At 36.4% G+C, this 23,428-nt stretch overlaps 1 protein-coding gene across 5 annotated transcripts in view; it reads right to left on the reverse strand.

Moving 5' to 3' along the window:
- The window catches only part of LOC6033627 (protein nubbin), a 163,707-nt gene that overhangs the window by 45,822 nt on the left and 94,457 nt on the right, over positions 1-23,428 (reverse strand). For all 5 annotated transcript variants that reach the window (XM_038252453.1, XM_038252457.1, XM_038252456.1 and 2 more), the window contains one exon: positions 17,698-18,786. In XM_038252453.1, coding sequence (XP_038108381.1) covers positions 17,698-18,786 — 1,089 coding nt within the window. The remainder of the gene's footprint in view (positions 1-17,697; positions 18,787-23,428) is intronic.

Genomic DNA, 23,428 nt, shown 5'->3' on the forward strand with positions numbered 1-23,428 from the left:
TTCTGTGCAATGTTTCAGATCCCACTTAATTAAAAAATAGCTGTTATACTTTGAGCAATTTTACATTGCTTGTTTTTTTATATTTTTGAATTTATTTTGATTTTTTTTTGGGTCGGGTTTAAAAGAATTAAAATTTAATTTAAGTTCCAAAGAGCTGTTCATCTTGACAAAAATACAAGAACCAACAAAAATCGAAAAAATGTCTTACACAAAATTGAGAACGCCTCGAAACAATCTCAAAGCTCGGAAAAATTCTTTAAAAAATCATTATAATATTTTCAAAAATTACTCATGTTTGAAAGAATGTAGAAACTCACATAAATTCTCTTCATAAAAATAAGAAAACAAAAACACAAATATTTAAGAACTTCTCATGTTACAAACAATGTGAAAATTACATAAATTAATTCAAGATCCTGGTTTTCTAAAAAACTGTTCTTATTAGAGCAAAAAAAAGAACTTTCCAAAATTAACAAAAAAAATATTATCCTTAAAATTCAATCTGCTAAATTTATTTTAAATATATACTGTTGTTGCTTATCAAATAAATTCACATCCACTTGTTTCACAAAAAGTTCAAACAATATTGTGAGCATTCAAAGAAGGTGTCAGAAAAGCATTTAAGTTTTTGCAAAAACGTTTAAAAATATTGAATTTCTATACACTTCTCATCCTTCCCCAAGAATAGGCGAATTTCTTCCTAGGAGGGCTATCCTCACCGGTTGAGAAACACTGGGCTAGACCAATTGTCATTAAGTTACAGTAACAACCAACCCTAAATTTCAGAACAAAGCTTTTTAAAAATGGACTCATGAATCATGATTTTGTTGTTTTCAGAGAATGGCTAATCCAGCTTATAAAATTGTTGACATTAGGAGACAAAAAAAAAAAACAAATTCAAAAACTGAAAAATTTAAAATTTGAAAATAGAAAACAATTTGGATCGAAACTATAAAACGCGAAATATATGTCGAATAACCACTTCGGCCAAAGGTTTAGTGCATACTCGTCACCTCTTGACATGCTGCGATCAAATCTGCCAAACTCATTCAAAATCATTCAAACCACTGCTGACTGACGGAAGCCGTCCCACTAAGAACCAATTTGCATTGTAATAGTCGTGGCAAACTGTTGAGTCTTGTTAAGGAGCACCCAGAAGTACTCAATTCAAGATTCGAGGGAAAAGTCGACAGTCATCCAACTGCGCTCAAGTGCCCACACATTTCCCTCCGTCCCGTCGTTTTCACGCCCTTAAACTCCTTCCAAAAATGCGCGCGTTTCCTCAAGTGATTGCTCTTTTTCCCGTCGTTCCCCCTTTTTCCCAACTAGTGCGTGTGCGGTTTTCCCCCTTTTTTTCGTCCGGTCAGCAAAACGATTCTTTTGTTGAAAAATGAATTTGAATCTGAATTTGAATCAATTTGAAAACAACTTTATTTCTAGGCCTTTCAGCGAGAGCAAACACTTTCGTTTTTCCTTTTATGTTGGCGAAAAAAAGTTAAATAAAACCGGACATTGCCTTTCATCCTGGCTTGCTGCGATAAGAGTCCGGTGCGGACTGCTTCGATCGGGGTCGAATATTTATTAGATCCTAACCTCGTTCGCTGGAGGTCGGCGGAAATTGAAAATAAAAGTTGGGTGAGAGCAAGGGCTGCCCCCGAAGGTATGCAAGCATCCGAAACCAATTTTGTTTGCAATATTTACATTTTCGGGGGTGCGCGAGAGAAGGTATATTGAATTCACATCCCTGGACCACGTGAGCTGTGCGGAAAAGGACCAAGGAGATGGAACGAAAAGGTTCGGAGCAGAATGGTCCAAAGAATATCATTAAAATTAATTGATGGCCACATTAAGTGTATGCTTTATGGCGGGAACGTATCGATTTTGCATATAAATAATATATAATCACACGTTAATCCCTGTGGTTTTGTGGAGGAAACGTGTCCTCGTTGTTTTTTGCTCTGCTGCTCCATTCCGGTCCGAATGTCGACATCTTGCTTGGTTGGTCGGATATGCTAATCGATGCTTCTGAGAAAATGACAACCGAGCTCGGAACGGAACACAGACAGTCCCGGGGCAATTTCTTCGATTATAATTATTCTAATCCGAGCGCCAGGCGCTACTTACGGGCATTAATGGAAGCTTGGGCCATCGATCGTCATCTGGCGCGGAAAATAAGACGCAGAATTACGAAGGACGACTGTGACGATAAAATTATTCCTTTGCCCGGGAAGGAACTGGTAATTTAGCTCATCTTTGCCCCAGAGGCGAAAGCAAAGCGAAGCGGTTCTGGAAACGTCGAGGAAATATAAGATTTTTTGTGGAAAAGTAGGCTTTGTTTTTCAATTTAAATTCTTGTCTCAATGCTATGCTATGCTATGCAATGAATACGTAGTAGGCCTTGCTTAGGAGTCGCTAGTCGAGCAAAAGTAGAGTAAAAATAAGTCAAGTCAAAGTCAAGTCAAAGTCAAGTCAAAGTCAAGTCAAAGTCAAGTCAAAGTCAAGTCAAAGTCAAGTCAAAGTCAAGTCAAAGTCAAGTCAAAGTCAAGTCAAAGTCAAGTCAAAGTCAAGTCAAAGTCAAGTCAAAGTCAAGTCAAAGTCAAGTCAAAGTCAAGTCAAAGTCAAGTCAAAGTCAAGTCAAAGTCAAGTCAAAGTCAAGTCAAAGTCAAGTCAAAGTCAAGTCAAAGTCAAGTCAAAGTCAAGTCAAAGTCAAGTCAAAGTCAAGTCAAAGTCAAGTCAAAGTCAAGTCAAAGTCAAGTCAAAGTCAAGTCAAAGTCAAGTCAAAGTCAAGTCAAAGTCAAGTCAAAGTCAAGTCAAAGTCAAGTCAAAGTCAAGTCAAAGTCAAGTCAAAGTCAAGTCAAAGTCAAGTCAAAGTCAAGTCAAAGTCAAGTCAAAGTCAAGTCAAAGTCAAGTCAAAGTCAAGTCAAAGTCAAGTCAAAGTCAAAGTCAAGTCAAAGTCAAGTCAAAGTCAAGTCAAAGTCAAGTCAAAGTCAAGTCAAAGTCAAGTCAAAGTCAAGTCAAAGTCAAGTCAAAGTCAAGTCAAAGTCAAGTCAAAGTCAAGTCAAAGTCAAGTCAAAGTCAAGTCAAAGTCAATGAAATTTCTTCAAAAAAATCCAAATTTTCGCACCGTTTTCGCCGAGAGGGGAATTAAAAGACACTATCCAACTGTGGGCCCACCAATAATTGTATGCAAAGCCAATTACGACAGCGAGGGGAAGGACACACTCGGCAAGAAGAACAACGAGATGATGATGATGGCGCACATGCAGAAGAAATTTAATTAATTCCTCCCCCTTGTTGGCTAACGACGACGACGTTGCGAATGTTTAGCGATTTATGGTGGTCTTTCTGTCGTTTTTTTAACAGCAGTCTGGCAGGCTGCACGTAAAGTAAACAAGACTCTGATTGCAATCGGGGCATTGCTGAAAGGTCTAGGCTCGCTGGCAACACTGGCAGTTTTGATTATGGCTGTGACTGTTGATTTATGGGATTTTGTGAGTTTTTTGATAAAACAAGAAGATTTGTTTGATATTCAGGATTGAACATTGTTGTGGATTTGGATCAAAGTAGGCTTTGCTATACAACAAGGTTACATGGATTTTCATGTAAATTTTTGAGTTATTTCGAAACTAGCTTTTATTACAAAAGCAAGTCAACTTCTTCTTCAAACTATACCGCCAAATAATCTTTCAAACTAAATAGCTTTAATGAAGACACCAACTGGTGAACCACTCTCAAGAGACATTGGGTGTTATCCCAACAGATGTCCACGTGCTGCTTTAGCTCGTACCTTGTCCGGGACCTCCTCTCGAGGTGTTGGTAATTCCTCGAAAATTTCATGTCCTTTTATATTCTGAAGGCGAATGAGTGTGTGTCGTCCTTTAATCAAACGCATTTTGCTATGGCACCAGGCACGTTCCAAGGAGGTGATAAATTATATCGATTTTTCTTGCTTTTACGCTGTTTCCATATTGCGTCCCGTTTCTATGATAGGTTAGGGTAGGGTGGCAATTGTTGGACACGTTATGAACTTCTATTTGCTCCATTTTAAGTTTTGGTTTCAAGCTAAAATCAAATTTGTAAGTTAAGTTGAGGCCAACAATTGCCCACTTACCCCACCCAGATGAACCCAGATCTGCTCTAGAAGTAGCGCTCCCAGAGCACAATGGAGCAATATTTTAAGCAAAATCCTAAAAGAGCCATGAATATGATCACCGAGACCAGTTTCTTCTTTGTCAACCGAGCTAGCGGATGAGTCCTTGTCTCTTCGGGCTGTGATCTAGCAAAATAAAAAAAGGACGACAATCATCACCAGCAGCAGCCAGGAACAATAGGGTCATCCTCACTTCTTAAGGAGTAGCTTCTAGCTAGCTCTCTCTTTTCTTGTGGCGTTTCGTTACGCGAGCGCGATCCATTATGTTGGAGTCACCACTTCACAGTAAGTGTGAATTTTATATGTGTGTCGCTTGTTGTTCTTGTTCAGGGAAGATTTTGTGTAAGGAATGATATCCACTTTGATGAAATTAACCTTCTTGACTCGTCAGGTTAGTGGCACAATCGAAGAATATTTATTCTGTTACCAACAATCTTTATCTTTAGCCATTTTTTGCCTTCCTCACATTACTGAGGAAAGGCTATAAAAGCACTCGAAAAATGAACTTCCCAATTAGACCTCCTAGACCCACCTTCATGTATACCTATCGACTCAGAATCAAATTCTAAGCAAATGTCTGTGTGTGTGGTGGGATGTTGATCAAAAAATTGTCACTCGATTATCTCGACATTGGCTTAACCGATTTTGTCCGTTATGGCATCATTCGATCCGTCTTGGGGTCCCATAAGTCGCTATTAAAAATTATGCAGATTAGTTAAGTACTTCAAAAGTTATGCTAAAAAAACGATTTTAACAAAAGTCCGGAAGATTGTAAAAAGGGTGGTTTTTGTAAGAAAACCCGCCATGTTATACATTTTCAGAAAGGTATTTAAAAGACCTTTCCAACGCGTCCAAGACATTGAAGATCTGACAACCCTATCAAAAGTTATAAGCACTTAAGTGTTATTTATACGTTTTTTGGAGGCCGGATCTCAGATATGTTGATGAAAACGTTGTCCGGATCTCTCATGCGGCCTATCGTTGGATAGGTATTCAAAAGATTTTTCCAACACTTTCAAAACATTGAAGATCTGACAACCCTATCAAAAGTTATAAGCACAGGTGTTTTTTACGCACTTTTTGGATTTTGGATAGCATCCTTTAAATGTGAGGAAGGCGCCAACCACTAAGGGGGGGGGGGGGGGGGTAACGTTTTTTAAGTTTTTTTGCTCTTTTTTTGCAGTTTTTGTTTGTTTGAAATTTTTTTAAAGAAATTTATAACATAAGTTGCATGATAAAAATATAGCTTACCATTTTTTAGGCACATGGGAAAAATTCTCAAATATTTGGCAGGTTAAGGATACGGTTCTATATCGATTTTGCAAAACTGATGATGCTTGCTCACATCCTGTTTAGCTATTTGGAACAAGATTTCAATTGAAAACGTATTTTAGAAGGTGGCATTGCACGTCGATTCGCTGATGTAACATTTTCGATAAAAAAGAAACAAGAAAAATGATTTCCCATAAAATATCCAATACAAAATATTAATTACTTTGCACATAGTGGAGACTTAACCAATTGATCCCATATTTTGGGGAGTTGTTTAGGACCCCGAAAGGGTTATAAAAATTGCTGTGCTCACTAAATTTTGACAACTTTATTTTTCTATAACACCATATTACACCCTAATGCCTCATATAATTTTTGAATGAATGGAAAAATTTCTCAAATGATACAATAATGATCAAAACTATCAAAAAAAAAAAAAAAAAAAATGTTTCGATTTTTATTTCCCAATTTCGACTATTTATACTTTCAAACTTTAGTCTTTTTTTATCTTTTTTGCTTTTTTTTTTCTTTATTTCCGTATAGAATGAAACCAATGTCATTTAAATTGTTGGGAATGCTTAGAACCATAGTTTGGGACATTATAAAAAATACTGCATACTTATTTTACATTAAGTGATAATGAAAAATACAGCCAAAGTTGATTACAGAAAAAAAAACATTTTCAAAAACATTGACAAAGTTACATAAAACAAATCAAACTTCTAACCCAAAAAAAAATATAAAATCTTCTTTTCAATGCTTTCTGAAGATCAAAATTACCACAAAATTAACTTTTGTCGAGAAGATATTAAAAACTAACTTAATCCACCTATGTGGTTGATGCCTTCCTCACTTTTTACCAACAATGGGTAATATGAAGGGTTTAGACACATATTTCAGCTATTTTTTTTTTAGGTCCAGAAAAATAAGTACACAGATATAACTTAAGTTGTCATAACTCGAGACAGGGTTGCCAGATTTTCAATTATTTGGACTCGTTGGAAAGGTCTCTTGATTACCTAACCAACGATGGGTCGGATGATGGTTCCGGACATCGTTTACATACATTTAAGTGAGATCCGGTTTCAATAAAGTACATAAATATCACTTAAGTGGTCATAACACGAGACAGGGTTGCCAGATTTTCAATTATGTGGACTCGTTGGAAAGGTCTCTTGATTACCTAACCAACCATGGGTCGGATGATGGTTCCGGACATCGTTTACATGCAATTAAGTGAGATCCGGCTTCAAAAAAGTACATAAATATCACTTAAGTGGTCATAACTCGAGACAGGGTTGCCAGATCTTCAATGTTGTGGACTCGTTGGAAAGGTCTCTTAATTACCTAACCAACGATGGGTCGGATGATGGATCTGGACATCGTTTACATGCAATTAAGTGAGTTCCGGCTTCAAAAAAGTACATAAATATCACTTAAGTGGTCATAACTCGAGACAGGGTTACCAGATCTTCGATGTTGTGGACTTGTTGGAAAGGTCTCTTGATTACCTAACCAATGATGGGTTGGATGATGGATCCGGACATCGTTTACATGCATATAATTGAGATCCGGATATATGTGAAAACACATTTTTATACATAACTTTTGAACTACTTATCGAAACTTCAAACAATTCAATAGCGATGTATGGGACCCTAAACCAAGTCGAATGCAACTGGTTCGATCAAAATCGGTTCAGCCAGTGCTGAGAAAACTTGGCAAGATTTTTGAACACATACATACATACACACACACACACATACACACACACACACATACACACACACACATACACACACACACACAGACATTTGTTCAGTTTTCGATTCTGAGTCGATATGTATATATGAAGGTGGGTCTTCGAGCTTTTAATAAAAAGTTCATTTTTAGAGCAGGATTATAGCCTTACCTCAGTGAGGAAGGCAAAACAATAAAAAAATCAAAATGGCTTAAAAATATGAAGAAAAAAACAAATAGGAAAAAGAAAATGCCAGGAGGTGCATAATGAGAATCAAGCATAATCTAAGCAAGATGAGGTCATTACATATTTTATTTAATGTTTTTGGCGCTCTATACTCTACAAAAACCCTGAACAAACAAAAGGCAAAACAAAAAACAAATTGAAATTTTTATTGAAAAAAAAAAAATAATTGTTGAATCGATTGTGAATAATTCAGAATACATTGGATAGCTTATTTATGCATTTTAAATCAATTAAATTTTTGTTAAAAAATATTGTTTTATAAATTTTGAGACCCCAGAATAACGTTAAAGTGTAGAAATTATTATTTTTTCCAAAAAATCATTGAAATTTGCATGTTTTCGATAGTAGCATAACTGTAAAGATATATAAAGCATTTTGTGATACATTTTGTTTCAAAATTTCCAATATCAATCTTTAAGTTTGATATTCAGTATTTTTGCTTCCCTCTCGACCTCGAGCAGAGTCGAGGGACAAAAATTATAAATGAAATTTATTCCAACCTACATACAAATAGAAATACTTAAAATAAAATAGAAAAACAGCAAAACATAAAACAAGAAAAGACAAGTTTATCGTAGAACAAAATATGCTCAGAATGATCTCCAACAGAAAAATCGAAACCATATTCTACCACCATTTTAAAAGGGCGTAATATGGAATGTTTAGCCCTTTTAAAATGTTAGTCTTGATTTAAAAATCTAGAAAATTTTTTTTTTCGAAAAGACCGAAATTTCACGAATGTTTCATATTTTAACATCGGACCATTAGTTTCTGAGATATCGACATTAGAAAATGGTGGGTTGTTTGGGTGAGAACGTGAGAAACATCAATTTTCCTGTTTTTAAACCATTGCATGGCAATATCTCAGCAACTAAGGGTCGTATCAACAAAGTTCTAAAAAGCCAAATATAGAAAATTTTCTCAGCTCTTCAAACATATTTTTGTGTGCACTAATTTACAAAAAAAATGAAAAACTGCGACTATTTTCAAAAAAAAAAAATACCTAAAAATGGATATAACTTGAAAACGGCACACTTTATCAATATTTCACTTATGTACTTTTTGATTGCAAATTTGATTTTACATAGAAAAATGAAGTTGAATTTTTTTTTAAGCCAATATTTCGATTTTTTGAAAAAAATCAGTATTGATTTAAAAATTCATAACTCGGTCAAAGATTTTTTGCTCATTCTGGAAATTTCTGAAACGTTGGCATTTTATGTCCTCTAAAACATATAAAAAAAATTAAAAAATATTGTTTTTTTTTTGCAAATCAAGTTTTAGTGACAAAATGTTAAATAAAAAATTACCAATTTTTTTTTACCGCGTATCATTTTTTTCAGTGTGGTCCTTATCCATACCTACAACTTTGCCGAAGACACCAAATCGATCAAAAAAAAATCCTTCAAAAGATACAGATTTTTGAATTTTCATACATCATTTTTGTAGCTGCAAAATTTGTATGGAAAATTATATGGACAAACTAATGATGCAAAATGGTTTCTTTGGGCATTCCGAAAGCACCACAAAAGTTTCAGGTGAATTAAAAAATACAAAAATTGAAATTTAAAAAAAAAAATGACCGATTTAGTTGAGAATTGCTCAAATGTCAATGAAAATGTATTAATCTGAAGCGGTTGGTACGGTATGTTCGGTCCATGCATTCTTCATCCCCTGTAGATTCGGTAAAATGTGATCTCTGCGGTTATTGCAACGCAGTAGACCTGCCCGATTTAATGAGTGTAATTCCTTAGGACTTAATCTAACCACAAGTTCTCCAGGATGCTTTCTTCGGACTGTCAATGAAAATTGACTAAATCATTTACAGTGGATAATTATTTAAAAAATATTTCGATGAGTCATCTGGCAACTCTAACATGAGATATCATTACTTCAATGATATTGATAGAATCTGTCCAGAAACTGGGTGTTGAGAATTTCATTCAAAATAACTCCGATATTGTCGCACATCAGCCGATGGGTATTTTATAATAACTTAAACATTCTGGGAACACTGCCAAGTGATTTGCGTATTCCATTAAGCTGATTTATGTCGATTTCAACGTGTTTCTTTAGTAAGTAAAGCAAAAGAAAGGTATCAAGAAAGAACTAGCTCAGGTTCGTGTCAGACTGCAGTTTGCAGACGAGACACACACACACAAAACTTGTATCCTTCCTCCTTCTCGCACGTGGACAAGGGTCAAGCATCACCACCATCATCAGGAGCAGCAGCTTCTCCCAGAAAGAGTGAGTATTTATTTATTGAACATTGAGAAAAACAACAGCTGCACATCCATTTTAATATGCATCGTGTCTCTTTCTGTTGTTTGGAGTTGGTTGGTCATCGGGTTCGGGTTCACCAACATCGGAAACTTTTCACATTTAGAAGCGAGATTTTTCCGTCGTTTTTGTGAGGCTGCTCATTTCGGTTATTGCACATCAGCTTCGGAGATTGTCCTGCGCCCACACACTGACTGTTGTTGTGTGCATTATGGAAACGTACGATAACTGGCCAAAAGTGCCAAACAATGGCCCAAAATCGACTGAATCGCTCTCTTCGCTCGCTTTCGTCGTCATACAAAGATACGAGCTCAATGGATAAAATTACACCCGCTGCTGCTGCTGCTGGAAACAAAAGGCCCCCTGAACCATTCCATTCAATAACTCAATAGCGTCGATAATGAAAAACGCGCGCTGCAAAATGATAATAGAAGGTGAGGAATCGATATGACCCCGTGTGGGTCCGTCCACCCTCACAATTTCCGAAACTAAACATCACCCACAACTGCAAGCCTTTAATCGATTTTTCCCCTGGTCAACGGTGCTGGGGTTGTGGTCAATTGTTTCATTTTTCGTTGGAAAATCGATCACTTTTGAGGCTGGGCAGATGTAAGGGTTTTGACCCTTACCAGAAGCACGTGCGTTTTTGAAAAACCTAAGCAGGCGGCGGCGCGGGGTCGTGGGACTTGAATGACCACAAACATAGGTGCACGCGGAACTGGACCAGAACGAATTTGGCGAATATGTTGCAGTTGAAATTGAATTTTGTAATGATCTGAGGGTTGATTAAGTTGGGGTAGTTGAGTGAGGGTGTTTATTGATCGATCAAATTCCGTTAAGGTTTTGAATTAACTATTTAAGTTGATTTCTTCCAAATTTATTTACAAAATAAAAAGGTTGTTGTGTAAAAAATGTGTTTTATATCATTACTGTTTTGTTCTTCTTATATTGTTGTTCAATCATTTTAAATCTTATCTAAATGTATATCACGACTTACTCTTGAATTAATCCCACTTTATGCTAATTTCCCCCAAATCAAACCCTGTCATCTCAAGACGCAACATCTTCCCCTCTAGTTTGAAATGTGAGTAATTTTAAAATGGTTTCCCCCCTTTCCCCGCGTGGCCTACTGCGACCACCATCATGTCTGACCAAACCAGAGCAGAGAAGAAAAAAAAACGATTTACGAATTCAAATCCCATTTTGTTGGCCATTGTTTGCGCTTTGTCGTGTGCCCTGAGTAATCGAATCTGAAGGGTTGATTTGTGTTGTGATTGATTCGGAATTTAAAAACACACACACAGACATTCGACCTCACTCCCCCATCAGAAAAGTTTAGAAAACGTCCCTACTCGATGTTGGTCGTCCTTCAGGAAGTTTACATATCCTAGGAAGGAGGCGAAGGAAGACAAAGCTGCCGAGAATATAAATCACATGTAATAAACATGATGAAAGCGAAAAGCCTTAGCTTCTTTTTTTTCCTGTAAAGCCGGGCACGGGAAAATGTCTCAATTTTTAAGGAAATTATCCTCCGGATACCGGATGGCTCTCGTTCGGGATACGAAACGGGTCCACCCCGGTAGGCAGGGGATGATTTAGAGTGGAATAAATTGTGACGACATCTTGAAGTGACATTACACAATGCCGGGGACAGACGGGTTACGACGATGGCCGGGTTGCTGCGATGGACAATATTGTTGTTGTTTCTGGAGAGCCCTCTTTTGAAGGCGAAAGGACAAGGGCCAACTCGTTGTGTGGTAGTAGGCTGTGTTTTGGGTGACCTGAGGTGACAATATTTTGACTGGTGGTTGAGGGAGGGGGGTTTAAATGACTCTTGTGTTTGGACATGTTAATAAATGTACCTGGCGACAGGTGGTGACATGTGTTTCTTATGGCCTTTGGACGAATTTAATGGCTATAATGTTTTTTTTAATGTCAATTTTTAAGATAAATCATCATAAGTGCAGTTTCAAGTTCAGAAAGTGAGATTATTTGACTTATTTACATCACAGTAAGCGTTGGAAATTATATTTTTTTTCTAATTTAAAGTAGATTTTAAGTTCAGTGGTCAGATTTTTTCAGAAAATTTCAGAAAATATTGAAAGATGAAGAGTAAAATTCATGACCTATTCAACTCCTTGAAAAAATGGTGTGAAAACGCATACCAAACTGATGGAAATGAAAAGCCTCTTAAGTACTTCCCAAAGTATGATAATCCCAAAGGGGGTAGCACTATTGACGTAATAAATTGTTTAGCCCCTTGTCTATCAACCAGTGCCAACCAACAAAAAGGGGGAATTTGAGCACCCCTTTTTTCCCTTGATTTGTTTCCGCCGTTGTCTTGGAAGAACCCTTTTCTTTTCACTGCTCAAGTTTGGCAGCAGGTTGTTTTTTATGGTTGATCGGAAGGAACAGAGCAAAAAAATGAAAAGAACAACCATTGGACAATGTTTACACTCTCGCATCCGGAACCGGCGGGGGAAATCTCCCGGGACCAACGGCCAACGAAGAAGGGGTCAACGCAGGCTGGAGTGTGTGTTTTTACAACGTGTTTATAGTTTATCAATTTATCCGTTCATTAGACGTAATAATGTAATTATAATTCTTGAGGAAATATTGGTCGAAAGGGGTGCTTTGAGAAATGGCCTTTTGACTGCTTTTCCGGATCGTAGGAAGCCATGAGGTTGTTATGATTATGGCAGGATGTCACATTCTTTTGGTATTTAATATTTTTTGGAGTACATAAAATTTGATGCTTTAGAATTTAGTAATTTGCAAAATTTGATATCATGAGAACAAATCCATTCACAGTATGCCATGAACTCCAACAAAGGAATCAAATCCGTTCCTATCGTCGACCCGCATGCAGTCCGAGCTTCGGTCATCGCTTACTTTGATCCCACCCTTCATTAACGCCCCACCACCAAGGAGATTGAGGGAACTAGATCGGACCTTCGAAGCAACACAAAAAAAAAGGAAAAGTGGCGCTCTAAAAAGCAGTCCGGAAAATTGGACCATTTTCTATATAAATAATAAAATTGAAGAAGCTCGTCGAACCAATCAATGCATCTCTCATAGAGAAGTGGACAGAGCAAAGACGACACCTTATCTGTTCCGAAAAAAAGTGCTAAAAGTATGGAATAAAATCGAATCACACTTTCGCTAGAGAGAGTCGAGTGGTGGCCAAGGGGATCAAACGAGGAATCGGGAACAAGGACCAACCGAAGAGAGTGTGATTTAGGCGATAAAAACCAAACAGCTCCCTTTCATCTTTATGGCCAGCCTGGTCACCATCGGGACATTGGCACTATATACATAAGAGTGAAAAAAGTTAGATCTGCATTCATCAGTATATAAAGTGGGTGATGTTGGTTTGTCGCCCTTTTGACTATACGGGAAAAAACCTAAAAGAAGGTGCATGCGTAAATTTTACGATCCTTTCTTTGGCCGCACCCACCACCCCAAGTCGTACTCCGAAAAAGAAACGAAATCAAAGAAATGTGGGTCCTGTTTAAATGGAAACCTTTGTTCGGGGTGCACTTTGTTATTTGTTTAAATCACTGTGAAAAAATACCAAATTACATTCAGTTAAACATCAAATTTGAGAGAGACTTTGAAAATGTTCAAATCAAGCTAAACAGTTATATGAAATTAAATTGAATTATTTTAGATGTGTCTTCCCACCCTCAAATTGAGGATCCCAAGCAAACAATAGTGCCCCCCACAAAAAAGGGAAAGTTTCGTGTGAGGGTGTACCATATCGAATTAAATGGAATCAAACAGTAATGTACAGAGAGCACTTTCGGTGGGGGGCGTTCACATTGTAAGCTCGTGTGAAGAAGTGAGTGATCATAAATCTTCGGCCATTGATGGGGAGTCAATTTATTGGAAAATTATTGAATTAAAATAAACGTAAGTGCGTTAGATTTGTGTGCGAGAAACGGTTGTTTGTGTTACATTGGATTTTGGTGAGAAATTTCTCTTTAATCTTTACCATAGATTCAGGGGGAAATGATAGATTATCAAAGTTCATATAACTTAATTAAGATTTAATTTTGATTGTTCGAAATGTCGTTAAAATTTAATTTACAATCAAATATTGACAATATTTATTACTAACAATACTGTTCTCTAGATCTTTCCAGTTGAACATTAGATTTTTTTTAATTTTAAATCCGTTAACACTGGAACGCCCAACGCATGTCCAACTTACACGGACGCCCAAGCCTCCCAAAAAAGGTGGAACGGTAACTTCAACACGCTGGTTCTCGGGCGTTACTCAACCAATCGGGACGATTCTTGTTTCCAGTGATTTGATTCTTGTTTGCAGAACCTGATTTGAACAAATCTGTAATTTCTGCGACCGAAAACATCGTTCCACCTTTTTCTAAAACAACAGATTTGATCAAATTAAGTTCTGCAAAGTTCTAAAATTATCTAACAAATCACTGGAAAGAAGAATCACTTGATTAGTTGAGTTATGCCCGAGAACCAGCGAGTTGAAGTTACCGTTCCACCTTTTTTGGAGCCTTGGGCGTTGGAATGTTAAGAGTGTAACTTTTTTCCGAATAGTCCTAATTATAATCTACAACTTTGCCGATACACCAAATCATTCAGAAAGTCAAAAAATGATGCAAATTATACGTCTTTTTACATAAAGAATGTATGGGCATGGTTCAACCCATTAAAATAAAATAAAATTATAAAATCGCGAAACATTGTGAAAATTGAGAGAATCACTAATTTATTAAATAACATTTCGAGCCAAACATTTCATTAGGGCACAAAACCAAAACGTAAACATTCGGGATTATTCCACTATGCCATTCATTAGTACACTCCCTACATGCCCTCCAAGAATCAAATTGATAACAAACAATTTCCTATTGAAAAAATCAAAAAACTCAAAAGGGCCCATAACAATAGGTCTATTCCCGTACTGCAGAATTCTGCAATTCTGCACAAAAACGGCAGCAGAGCGTTCCCGTACTTTTCTGCAACAAAAGTAACTTTTCTCTCAGGCAGAACTTCTGCAATGAGAGAGGTAGAAGTTGCAGCAAAACCGTTCCCGTACTTTTCTGCAAGCTCTCTCTTCTCTTTCTTGTTGAAAAGTTACTGCAATTTGGTGTGATGGAAGTTGAGTACACGCTTAAATAAAATTTGCAAGTTGGGTGAAATCAAGCATTTTATTATTATTTGTAATAATAAATGATTTTGGGGTTGTTTTTTTTATTTGTCTGGTTTTATTGAGAACGATTTTTTTATGTTAACGATTTCAGGCTTAGCTCATTCATGTAAATGATAAAGCGATTTTTTTAGTGTTAATATTTTTAACCTGATAAAACTTAAGCCATAGTGTTACAGTACGGCTAGTACCCCAACAAAAAATGTACTTTAAAAACAAATAGTTTTTAAAAACTTTTAAAAAACGCATTTCTTTTGAGTTTAATAATTTCAAATAAATATTAGTTTCGGAATTATTTTTGATCATAAATTGATTTTGAAGATACTCAATATGTGTGTTGAAATAATAGGTAAATTTAATTGGCAAATCATAAATTGTACCTTTAACGGCGCTACCAATTTGTATTCTTATATGAACCAAAAAAAATGTAATTTTGTCGAAATTAAAATTCTGAAATTCTGAAACCCTGAAATTCTTTAATTTTTAAATTCTTAAATTCCTTAATTCCTAAATTATTAAATTCTTAATTTCTTCGCCATCTTGAATCATAAAAAATACACATTTTTTGAGTCATATTTTAGGTTAGAAACACAAATTTAGACGATTTAGAGATTGGAAATTTTGACTGTTTCTATTTTATTTATATTTTTGTTTTAAAATTTTTGATGGACAGAATTTTTTAATTTTACTTATTTTTGAAGTTATAATTTCTTTAATTTTCTATCTTATTATTTTTAAATATAGCTTTTGAATTTTTGGTGTTCTGCACTCATAAATATTCAAACTATTGTTTTTTTATTTCGATTTTTTTTCGACCTTTATTATATTTATTTTGAAATTTTAAATTATTTTTTTTTAATTTTAAACATTTTGAAATATTTGGTTTTTAATTATTTGAATTTTTAAATTTTTAGTTTGTGATTTTTTTTATTTTTCTGATATAATTATTTGCATTTTTAAAATTCTCAAATATCTGATTTGTGTTTTTTAAAAAGTTTCTCAATTTGAATATATTAGTTTATTTTTATATTTTTAATTATGGATTTCTTAATTTCCAGATTTTTTAATTTATGTGTCTTTAAAATTTTTGAGTTTGTGATTCATTTTTTTTTAATTTGCCAATTTCGCTGCGACACCGTTGTTCTCTCATGTGACATCCAGTCATAATTTAATTATTTTATCCTGGATAATCTTTCAAACATTCTGCTATTAAAACATGTATTTTTGGTCCCTTCTATATTAAACCTATGTTTGCCTTTTTCTAAATCATATTTATTAAACGTACCTGCCACTCTCATTTGTAAAATTGTTTACCTATTGTTAAAAGTTTTGAGTTGTTTCTAATATATAATTTCTACCTAAGCAAAATTAATTTCTAGTTACTTAATAAATAATACATCCTTGATTTTTTAAATAAAATGTTGTGCTGCATAAAATAATTTCCCTTTCCTAGAGGCGTGTTGTTTTAATTACTTTTTTGGCAACCATTTTTTTTAATATTTTGAAATAATTAAAAAACTTTAATACCCAATTTGAGTAATTCCACTCAACTGTGCACAATATTGCAGAAAAAGTACTGGAACGCGCTACCCAGGCAAAAGTTTTGCCGCTTCTCTCCTTGCAGAACTTCTGCAAAAGAGAGAGATGAAGAGAGCGAGCTGAAAAGTACGGGAACGTGCTGCAAAAAAGTGACTTATGCTGGCTGCAGAATTCTGCAGATCCTACAGAAATTCTGCAATTCTGCAAGTACGGGAATAGACCTAATGTTCACTCCGAACCAGAAAAAAAGTTCAATTGTGCCCTTTTCTTTTTCGTAGTTGAGGAACTTTCTATGTTATAAAGTGAATTTTTCATCATTCTTAACACTAATTCACTTCAAAACAACGTTTGGTTTACGTTTCACTAAAGATTTCTGCAGAAAAAAACTTCGCCGAAACACAATATTTAATACGGTCCCGCGGATGCTGTTCAGTACACATTTGAAGATTTTTTATGTTTCACATGCCTTATTCTCACAATTCGATCACAAAACTTCACCAATTAACATAATGTTCGCTGAATTCCTCATTATTTCTAACTGAACAAAAGGTCCCAAACATCATTCAACACAACAATCGGATGACAGCGCTTTAGTGCCCTTTCAATTCTCTTTGAAATTGCATCTAGAGGCCCATTATGAACAACAGTTGGAAAGTTAAAAGGACCTAATAACAAGATTTTTTATAATAATTATTGCGAAAATCAACATAAATTAAAAAGCATTCAAGCAGAGTTGAGGATAATGATGTGTTTTATCTAAACATAAGTAAAAATACCATCAGTCAAGCTTCTTTTTTAAATAGGAATTGAAACAAGTTGTGCACTTTTTGCAAGCGATTTTCTCGAATCGCGGTTTTTGGTTTTGTGCCCTAATGAAATGTTTGGCTCGATTTTACTTTGCATTATGACTTGAAAAAAAAACTAATCCTTCCAAGAGTGTCAAAACCTAGAGATCCTGTTGTTTACAATTTAAACATAACAAACAGCGTTTACTTTCACTTGACTTTAAAAGATTCAAAATGGCAAACTGCACAACATTTTGTGCTCAATTTAGCCCAACAGTTTTTTTTTCATTTTCACGAGATCGATTTGGTTAAACTACTTGTCAAGTTCAAATCCATGGAATAATATTTTAGAAAAGTCAGATCGAAGTTCTAACCGCCTGTTTGACTTGTAAGAAATATTTACTAAAAGTATAGTTTCAGTCCCATCAAATAGTGATCAACATTACGTCATATCCCAAATAAACGCCCCCATCAATAAAGACAAAAGCATTCAACTCACCAGGTGACGCTGACTTCCGCCTGCTTAGATCCAGTTCCTTCTTCACCGAAATAGTTCCCTTCATGGGAGCCACCGCCTCCAGTCGATCCCGGCTTGCTGCGATTGCCTCTTCGCCCTCCTCCCGCTCCTGTTCCTTACTCCTTTCGCGTCCACCATTCATGTCCACGTCCTTTTCCTCAAGCTGATGCTCATTGCCACCGCCTACTTCATCTTCACCGCCACCACGACCCACGTCTTCGTCATTCCGTCGATCAAAGTGATGACGCTGATGCTGCTGCAGGTGATGATGGTGATGAGGATGATGATGCTGATGGTTTGGATCGGGATCCCCTTTCATCGCGTGGGGCGACGACGACGACGACTGGTGCTGCTGGGAACTGGCCACCGTCGGTGACGGTTCTGCCTGGTGGTGGTGAATCGAAGAAGGCCTTGACGGCGGCATTGCATTGAAATTCAATTCACGTTCTTCGGAGTCTCTTTGATGTCTTTGATGTTGTTGTTGTTGGTAGTGGTGGTGGTGGTGGTGGTGTTGGTGGTGGGGTGGAAGTAGAGGGGGTGGTCCCGGGTTGGCCACCGGTTGCATCGAGGAGGTTGGGGATGAACGGTGGAACGCGGCCATCGGGAGATGACCGTGTCGCGAATGGATGGAATGATGATGATGATGATGTGTGAATTGGGGTGACGAAGATCGGGCTGTTCGTTCGTCGAGGTTCATTTCGTTGCAGTCGGATTCATCGGTGGACTCTTTCTTGATCGTCGTCGAATGCATTAACGGATTCGGACCGAGTGGGAATGCCCCAAGGGAGCCGCCGGACGGCATGTTCTCCAGCATGCTTCTTTTGAGCAGCAAATTGCTCTCGTTTAGCAGCCCCAGGCTAGGATTTTGGAGCATCATTTCCCGGATGGTTAGCAGACTGTCCGGAATTCCGGTGTGCTGTGAAATCGATGTGGTCGCCGGAGGCGGCTGTGCGTTGAGGTTCAACCCGACCGGGGTCATCGTAGGCGGCAGCAGAGGCTGTGACGGTTGACCGACGGCACCCAGCGCCACCGGATGATGCCATTGGGCTTCATTACTTAACCAAATTTTCCCTGAAAATCGAAAGAAAGGAGAAAAAGCACGCAATTAGTACCGCGCGTAGTAGGCGTTTGTCGTCATAGGTCGAGGTAGGCTGGCGTCATCACGAGCTAACGCATGGCCTCCTTATCAGCCACCCCCTCCCCTCTCAAATGTGTCTTTAACAGATGATTCCCCTCGTCTTCTAGCTTTTTTGTCAGACAACACCCCGCGTCGCACTTTCGTTAATTTCCCGCTCATATTCCCTCCGTGTCGTCTGGGGTTCGTGTTTCATTCATTCTTTCACTCACGTCACTTGACCACACTACACATAGTTGTACTACCCGGGTATGAACGGAGCAGAGGGGAACGTGTACAAATCTAGCAGCAGCACCTTCTCAGCACACACCAGTCGCAAGCAATAGGTGGTTGGTCGGCGGTGGCCGATCGATATCCTTCAAGAGAGATGGGGCGTTTTTCGTGTGTGTAGTTTTTTTTCTTCTTTTGGACGAGAAAAGTCGCCGGCCAAAGTGCAGAAATTAAAGTTGTGTTTTTGCGATGGACTGTTGGTGTGGTGGTCTGAGAGCAGAGTTCAATGTCGAGGTTGTCGTTAAAGGTCCGAGGAAGGTGGACAAGATGAACTATTTGTATTTTTTCGGAAACAATTTCAATAATATTCCATAAAATAATTATGGAAAACAATGTTAGTACACAAAGCTATATGAAAACACCTTAAAATTATTTTAAAATATCACGTATATTTTCATTTCTAATTCTGTTTTTGATTTTTGTTCAAATATCTTGATTTTTTCTTGAAAGATCTGCTTGATGATTTTTTATGTCATTTCCAAAACTTTTAATTTTTGCTTATAAAAATCATTATTTTTGTTTATTTTTTTTTCAATTTGATAAGTGCTTTTTAGGAAATGCATTTGATTTTCTTCAGCAGATTAAACTTCTCAGAATTCGTCAACTTTAACTCTGACCTCAACTCTGGTCCTTAGTCTTATTTCCTAAATACACTCAAACCCCGATGGTTTGACACCAACCGTTGTCAAACGGGGTCACTTTTTAGTTTGACACCCCTTTACACGGAGTTCACACACACTATCAAACGTTTGTTTTGATAGTGTGCGTGAGCGCCGTGTAAAAAGTGACAGCTCGTCACTTTTTAGTTTGAATTTGACCAATCAACGGGGTACAAACTAAAAAAGTGTCAAACGAAAAAGTGACTAACCATCGGGGTTTGAGTGTAGTTTTTTTTGTTAATTCAATGTATACCTCTGGTTTTTTGTAGGATTTTGAATTGTTTTTTAGATCTTTTGATTTAGTTTAATTTTGCCTTTTCGAAATGAGTTTTTTTATTTCTTGGAATTTCTCAGATTTTCTTTTAATTCATTATTATTTTAGATTTTTGGTGTGACTGGAATGTCTTAATTCAACATTTTCGAAATACACAAACTCGGAACATAATTGTTGTCATTTGTCAATAGTATGTATTTGGCAACTTTTTAATGATTTTACTATTTTATGGATTCCTTCTTTGTTATCCCTTTATATCCCAACCTCTCTAAGAGGAATTCGAACTAAAAATTCTCTAAAAATAAATTTTCCAACCAATTTTTGACCTTTAAAGGTTTTTAGCATTGTAAAGATAAACTCTTAAAATAGTAGAAAATTTTAAGATTGGAAGTTAAATTTTTTATTGTTGAGTTTGCCAATGTTTTAAAACGAACTTTTTTTCTGAGGTAAACTTTGGTTGTGTTTTTCCCTAACATTTACTATTTCTAACATTTATACATTTCATGTGATTTTTTAGTTTTCTTGATTTTTTTTTATGATTTCAGTGATTGATTTTTGCTATTTGAAATTTTTTTGAGTAATTTATTTTAATTTTGCAAATAAAATATATTTATGAGTTTTGGATTTTTTAATTGCTCAAATTTTAAACAATTTCATTGAATAATTTCCTGAATTTCAATATAAATCTTTTTAATTTTCCAGCTACTTTTTATATTTGGGGCGATCCAGAAACCACGTGGACACTTTTATGGAATTAAACAATCCCTACTTTAGCCCCCTCCTTCTCCTTTCATGGACCATTTTCCATACAAAACAAATTGTTTGTATGAACCACGGGCAATCGTCATCCTCCATCTACCCCCGTAAAGTTTCCACTTGTTTTGTAGATGACTCCGTTTTGATTTTAAGCGAGGATGTATTGTTGGTTTTTTTTTTAATTTTGAGCTTTTCAGAGATTTTATGATTTTTGAATTTCTGATTTATATTTTTTTTAACTTCATTCAAGGAACCGGTTTTTTTGGAACTAAAATTGTTGAAAAGATTATTTGCTAAAAACTGGTAAAAATTAAAACAATTTTGCTTAAGTGTTTGAGTTGTGATTTTTTAACTATCATTTTTTTTGCGTAATAAATTTCCAATAATTAAGCAAGTTTTAAAATTGAGTGCTTTACAACATAAGAATCGTTGAACAAAAAATAAATAATTTCATTTCAATTTACCTCAGAAATAACCCAAAATAAAGTATTTTTACTTTCCAGATAACAGAAGTGAATTGCTATTCTGAATAACTTAAAAAAACATTTGTTTTTATTGGATACTAATTGAGTATCACTTTCAGTTTAAAACTTATTTATTATGTACGATTATCGTTTGCAAAGATTTTACCTTTTATTTAACAACAGAAGTAGCCTGAAGATGACATCTTCCCAACCAAAGTGTGCGGTGACATTTTCAATTGCTAATTATACGCCTCAAGGCCAACTAAGGGTGAAAGGGTTGACTGACTGTTTACCTGGTCACGCCGTTCATCACCCAAGGGGTAAATTTGGAACCTCTCTACACTGAAAGTGCCATCTTATTTTATTTAGACATTTTTTTTTGGCTAGAAAATTCCTCAAGTAGTTTTCTGTAGTTCCCCCTTAAACGGTCCAGTCCAATCGATCCGCACAGAGCCACATTAAACACACACGTCAATCGAACCGAGAGGAAGATTAAAGCTGATGAGTTCGGGCATGAGAATTAAAGCTATCGACTGGACCAAACAACAAGGAAGTTGAGGGTGAACTTGGTTTGGCTGTGTTTGTGACGGGTGGCCACAAAGTGCACAAAGTGGGGGTGGAAAGTGTTGCTAGCAAATCAAGACGGCACACACGAGTCTGGCAACTTTTCCTGATGCCAGCGGAAAATTAGTCTCGCTGGGCAAAGAACAAAAAGCAGGCAGGAGCAAAAAAGTGAGGTCGATGACTGGGCCCTCGTCGACGGATATTTGCGTTTTTCTTTGATGGGAGGGTGTGCGGGGGGAGGGCGTAATTCGCGTCTCTAACCTGACCCACTAGAGTAGTAGTCACGTGTGTGAGTGTGTGACTGTCTGGCCCTATCTTTGTCTTGCCTTCGCCAGACGCCAATATTTCTCTGATTCTACTCTCCCCCAAAACGTACACTCACACACACTCTCATACAAATCTACGCGCGTAGCAGTCTCATTAATACAAAAGGTGAGTTTTTGGGGATGGGGTGGTGGGTGAAAATTGCATCCCGAAACGCAAGCAAGGCCACATCGTAGTAGTCGTTGACGGCGAGGCCATATCTCACGTCGTTGTCGTGCGGAGAGAACACAAACACAACCAACGCGCAGAACAAAGCATGCCAAGCTACAGTTTTATCAGTGTTGTGGGTGGGTGGGAGGAGCGCGGGTTGCTAGGACGTGAATATTCTATTCTGCTTCTTCGAGCAATTTTAGATGAGTTTTTTCGCTCTCTCTCTAGTTCGTTTATTCCACTCTGCGTTTGTTGTTGTTGTGTTGTGGGTAGGGTGATTGCCAGGCGGCGATAGCATTTAATTTAACGAGACGTAAACATGCAAAGAGATTTACTGTAATTGATTTTCAATGAATTCAATTGCGTCCATTTGCGTCTGTGACGGTACTGCTGGGCGGTGTTTTGTGCTAGGTTCATTTTTCCAGAATGGTGATGAAATTCGAGAACGTAATGGGACGGTGCCCTCGGGGATGATTAAGAGTTGAGGTGGGCAGGTGATTATTTACGCTGCTTATTTGAGAAGGGAGTTTTCTGAGTCTTGATCGAAAATTTATTTAATAAAATTGAAAATATTTTAAAAACTTAATCTTATTAATTTTTATGAACCCAAACAAATTTTAACGGATTGTTGTAATTAAAACATATTTCGAAAAGCGACTGAGTAATTCTTTAGAATTTTTTTGAGAAAATTTCCTACATTTTTACTTTTTGACATTGTTTGAAATTTTTCGTCTGAGAATTTAGAACAATAATTGGGAAGGTTTTTTTTTTTATTTTATAATTTATTACCTTAAAAAGTCGCTGAAGAAGTTCATTTTTCGAGTGATTTTATAGCCTTTCCTCATTGAGGTGAGGAAGGCAAAAAGTGTCAGAACTACATTTACAGTATCCACTAAAAAATCATTATTCATTAAATATGCCTAGAGGGACTCTAAATTACGTGTTTTTTAATCAATATTTGACTTCTGATAAAAAGTGTCAGAACCAAATTTACTGAAATTTCAAGTTGTCTTCGACATTAGAGTTTATATAATTTGTTACGAAAATATAACCCGGATAGAAATATGAGAATCAAACGATGCAAAACTTAGAATATTGCATTAAAAAATTCCCTTGA

The sequence above is a fragment of the Culex quinquefasciatus genome, chromosome 2 (genome assembly GCF_015732765.1).
Source record: "Culex quinquefasciatus strain JHB chromosome 2, VPISU_Cqui_1.0_pri_paternal, whole genome shotgun sequence".
NCBI lineage: Eukaryota > Metazoa > Arthropoda > Insecta > Diptera > Culicidae > Culex > Culex quinquefasciatus.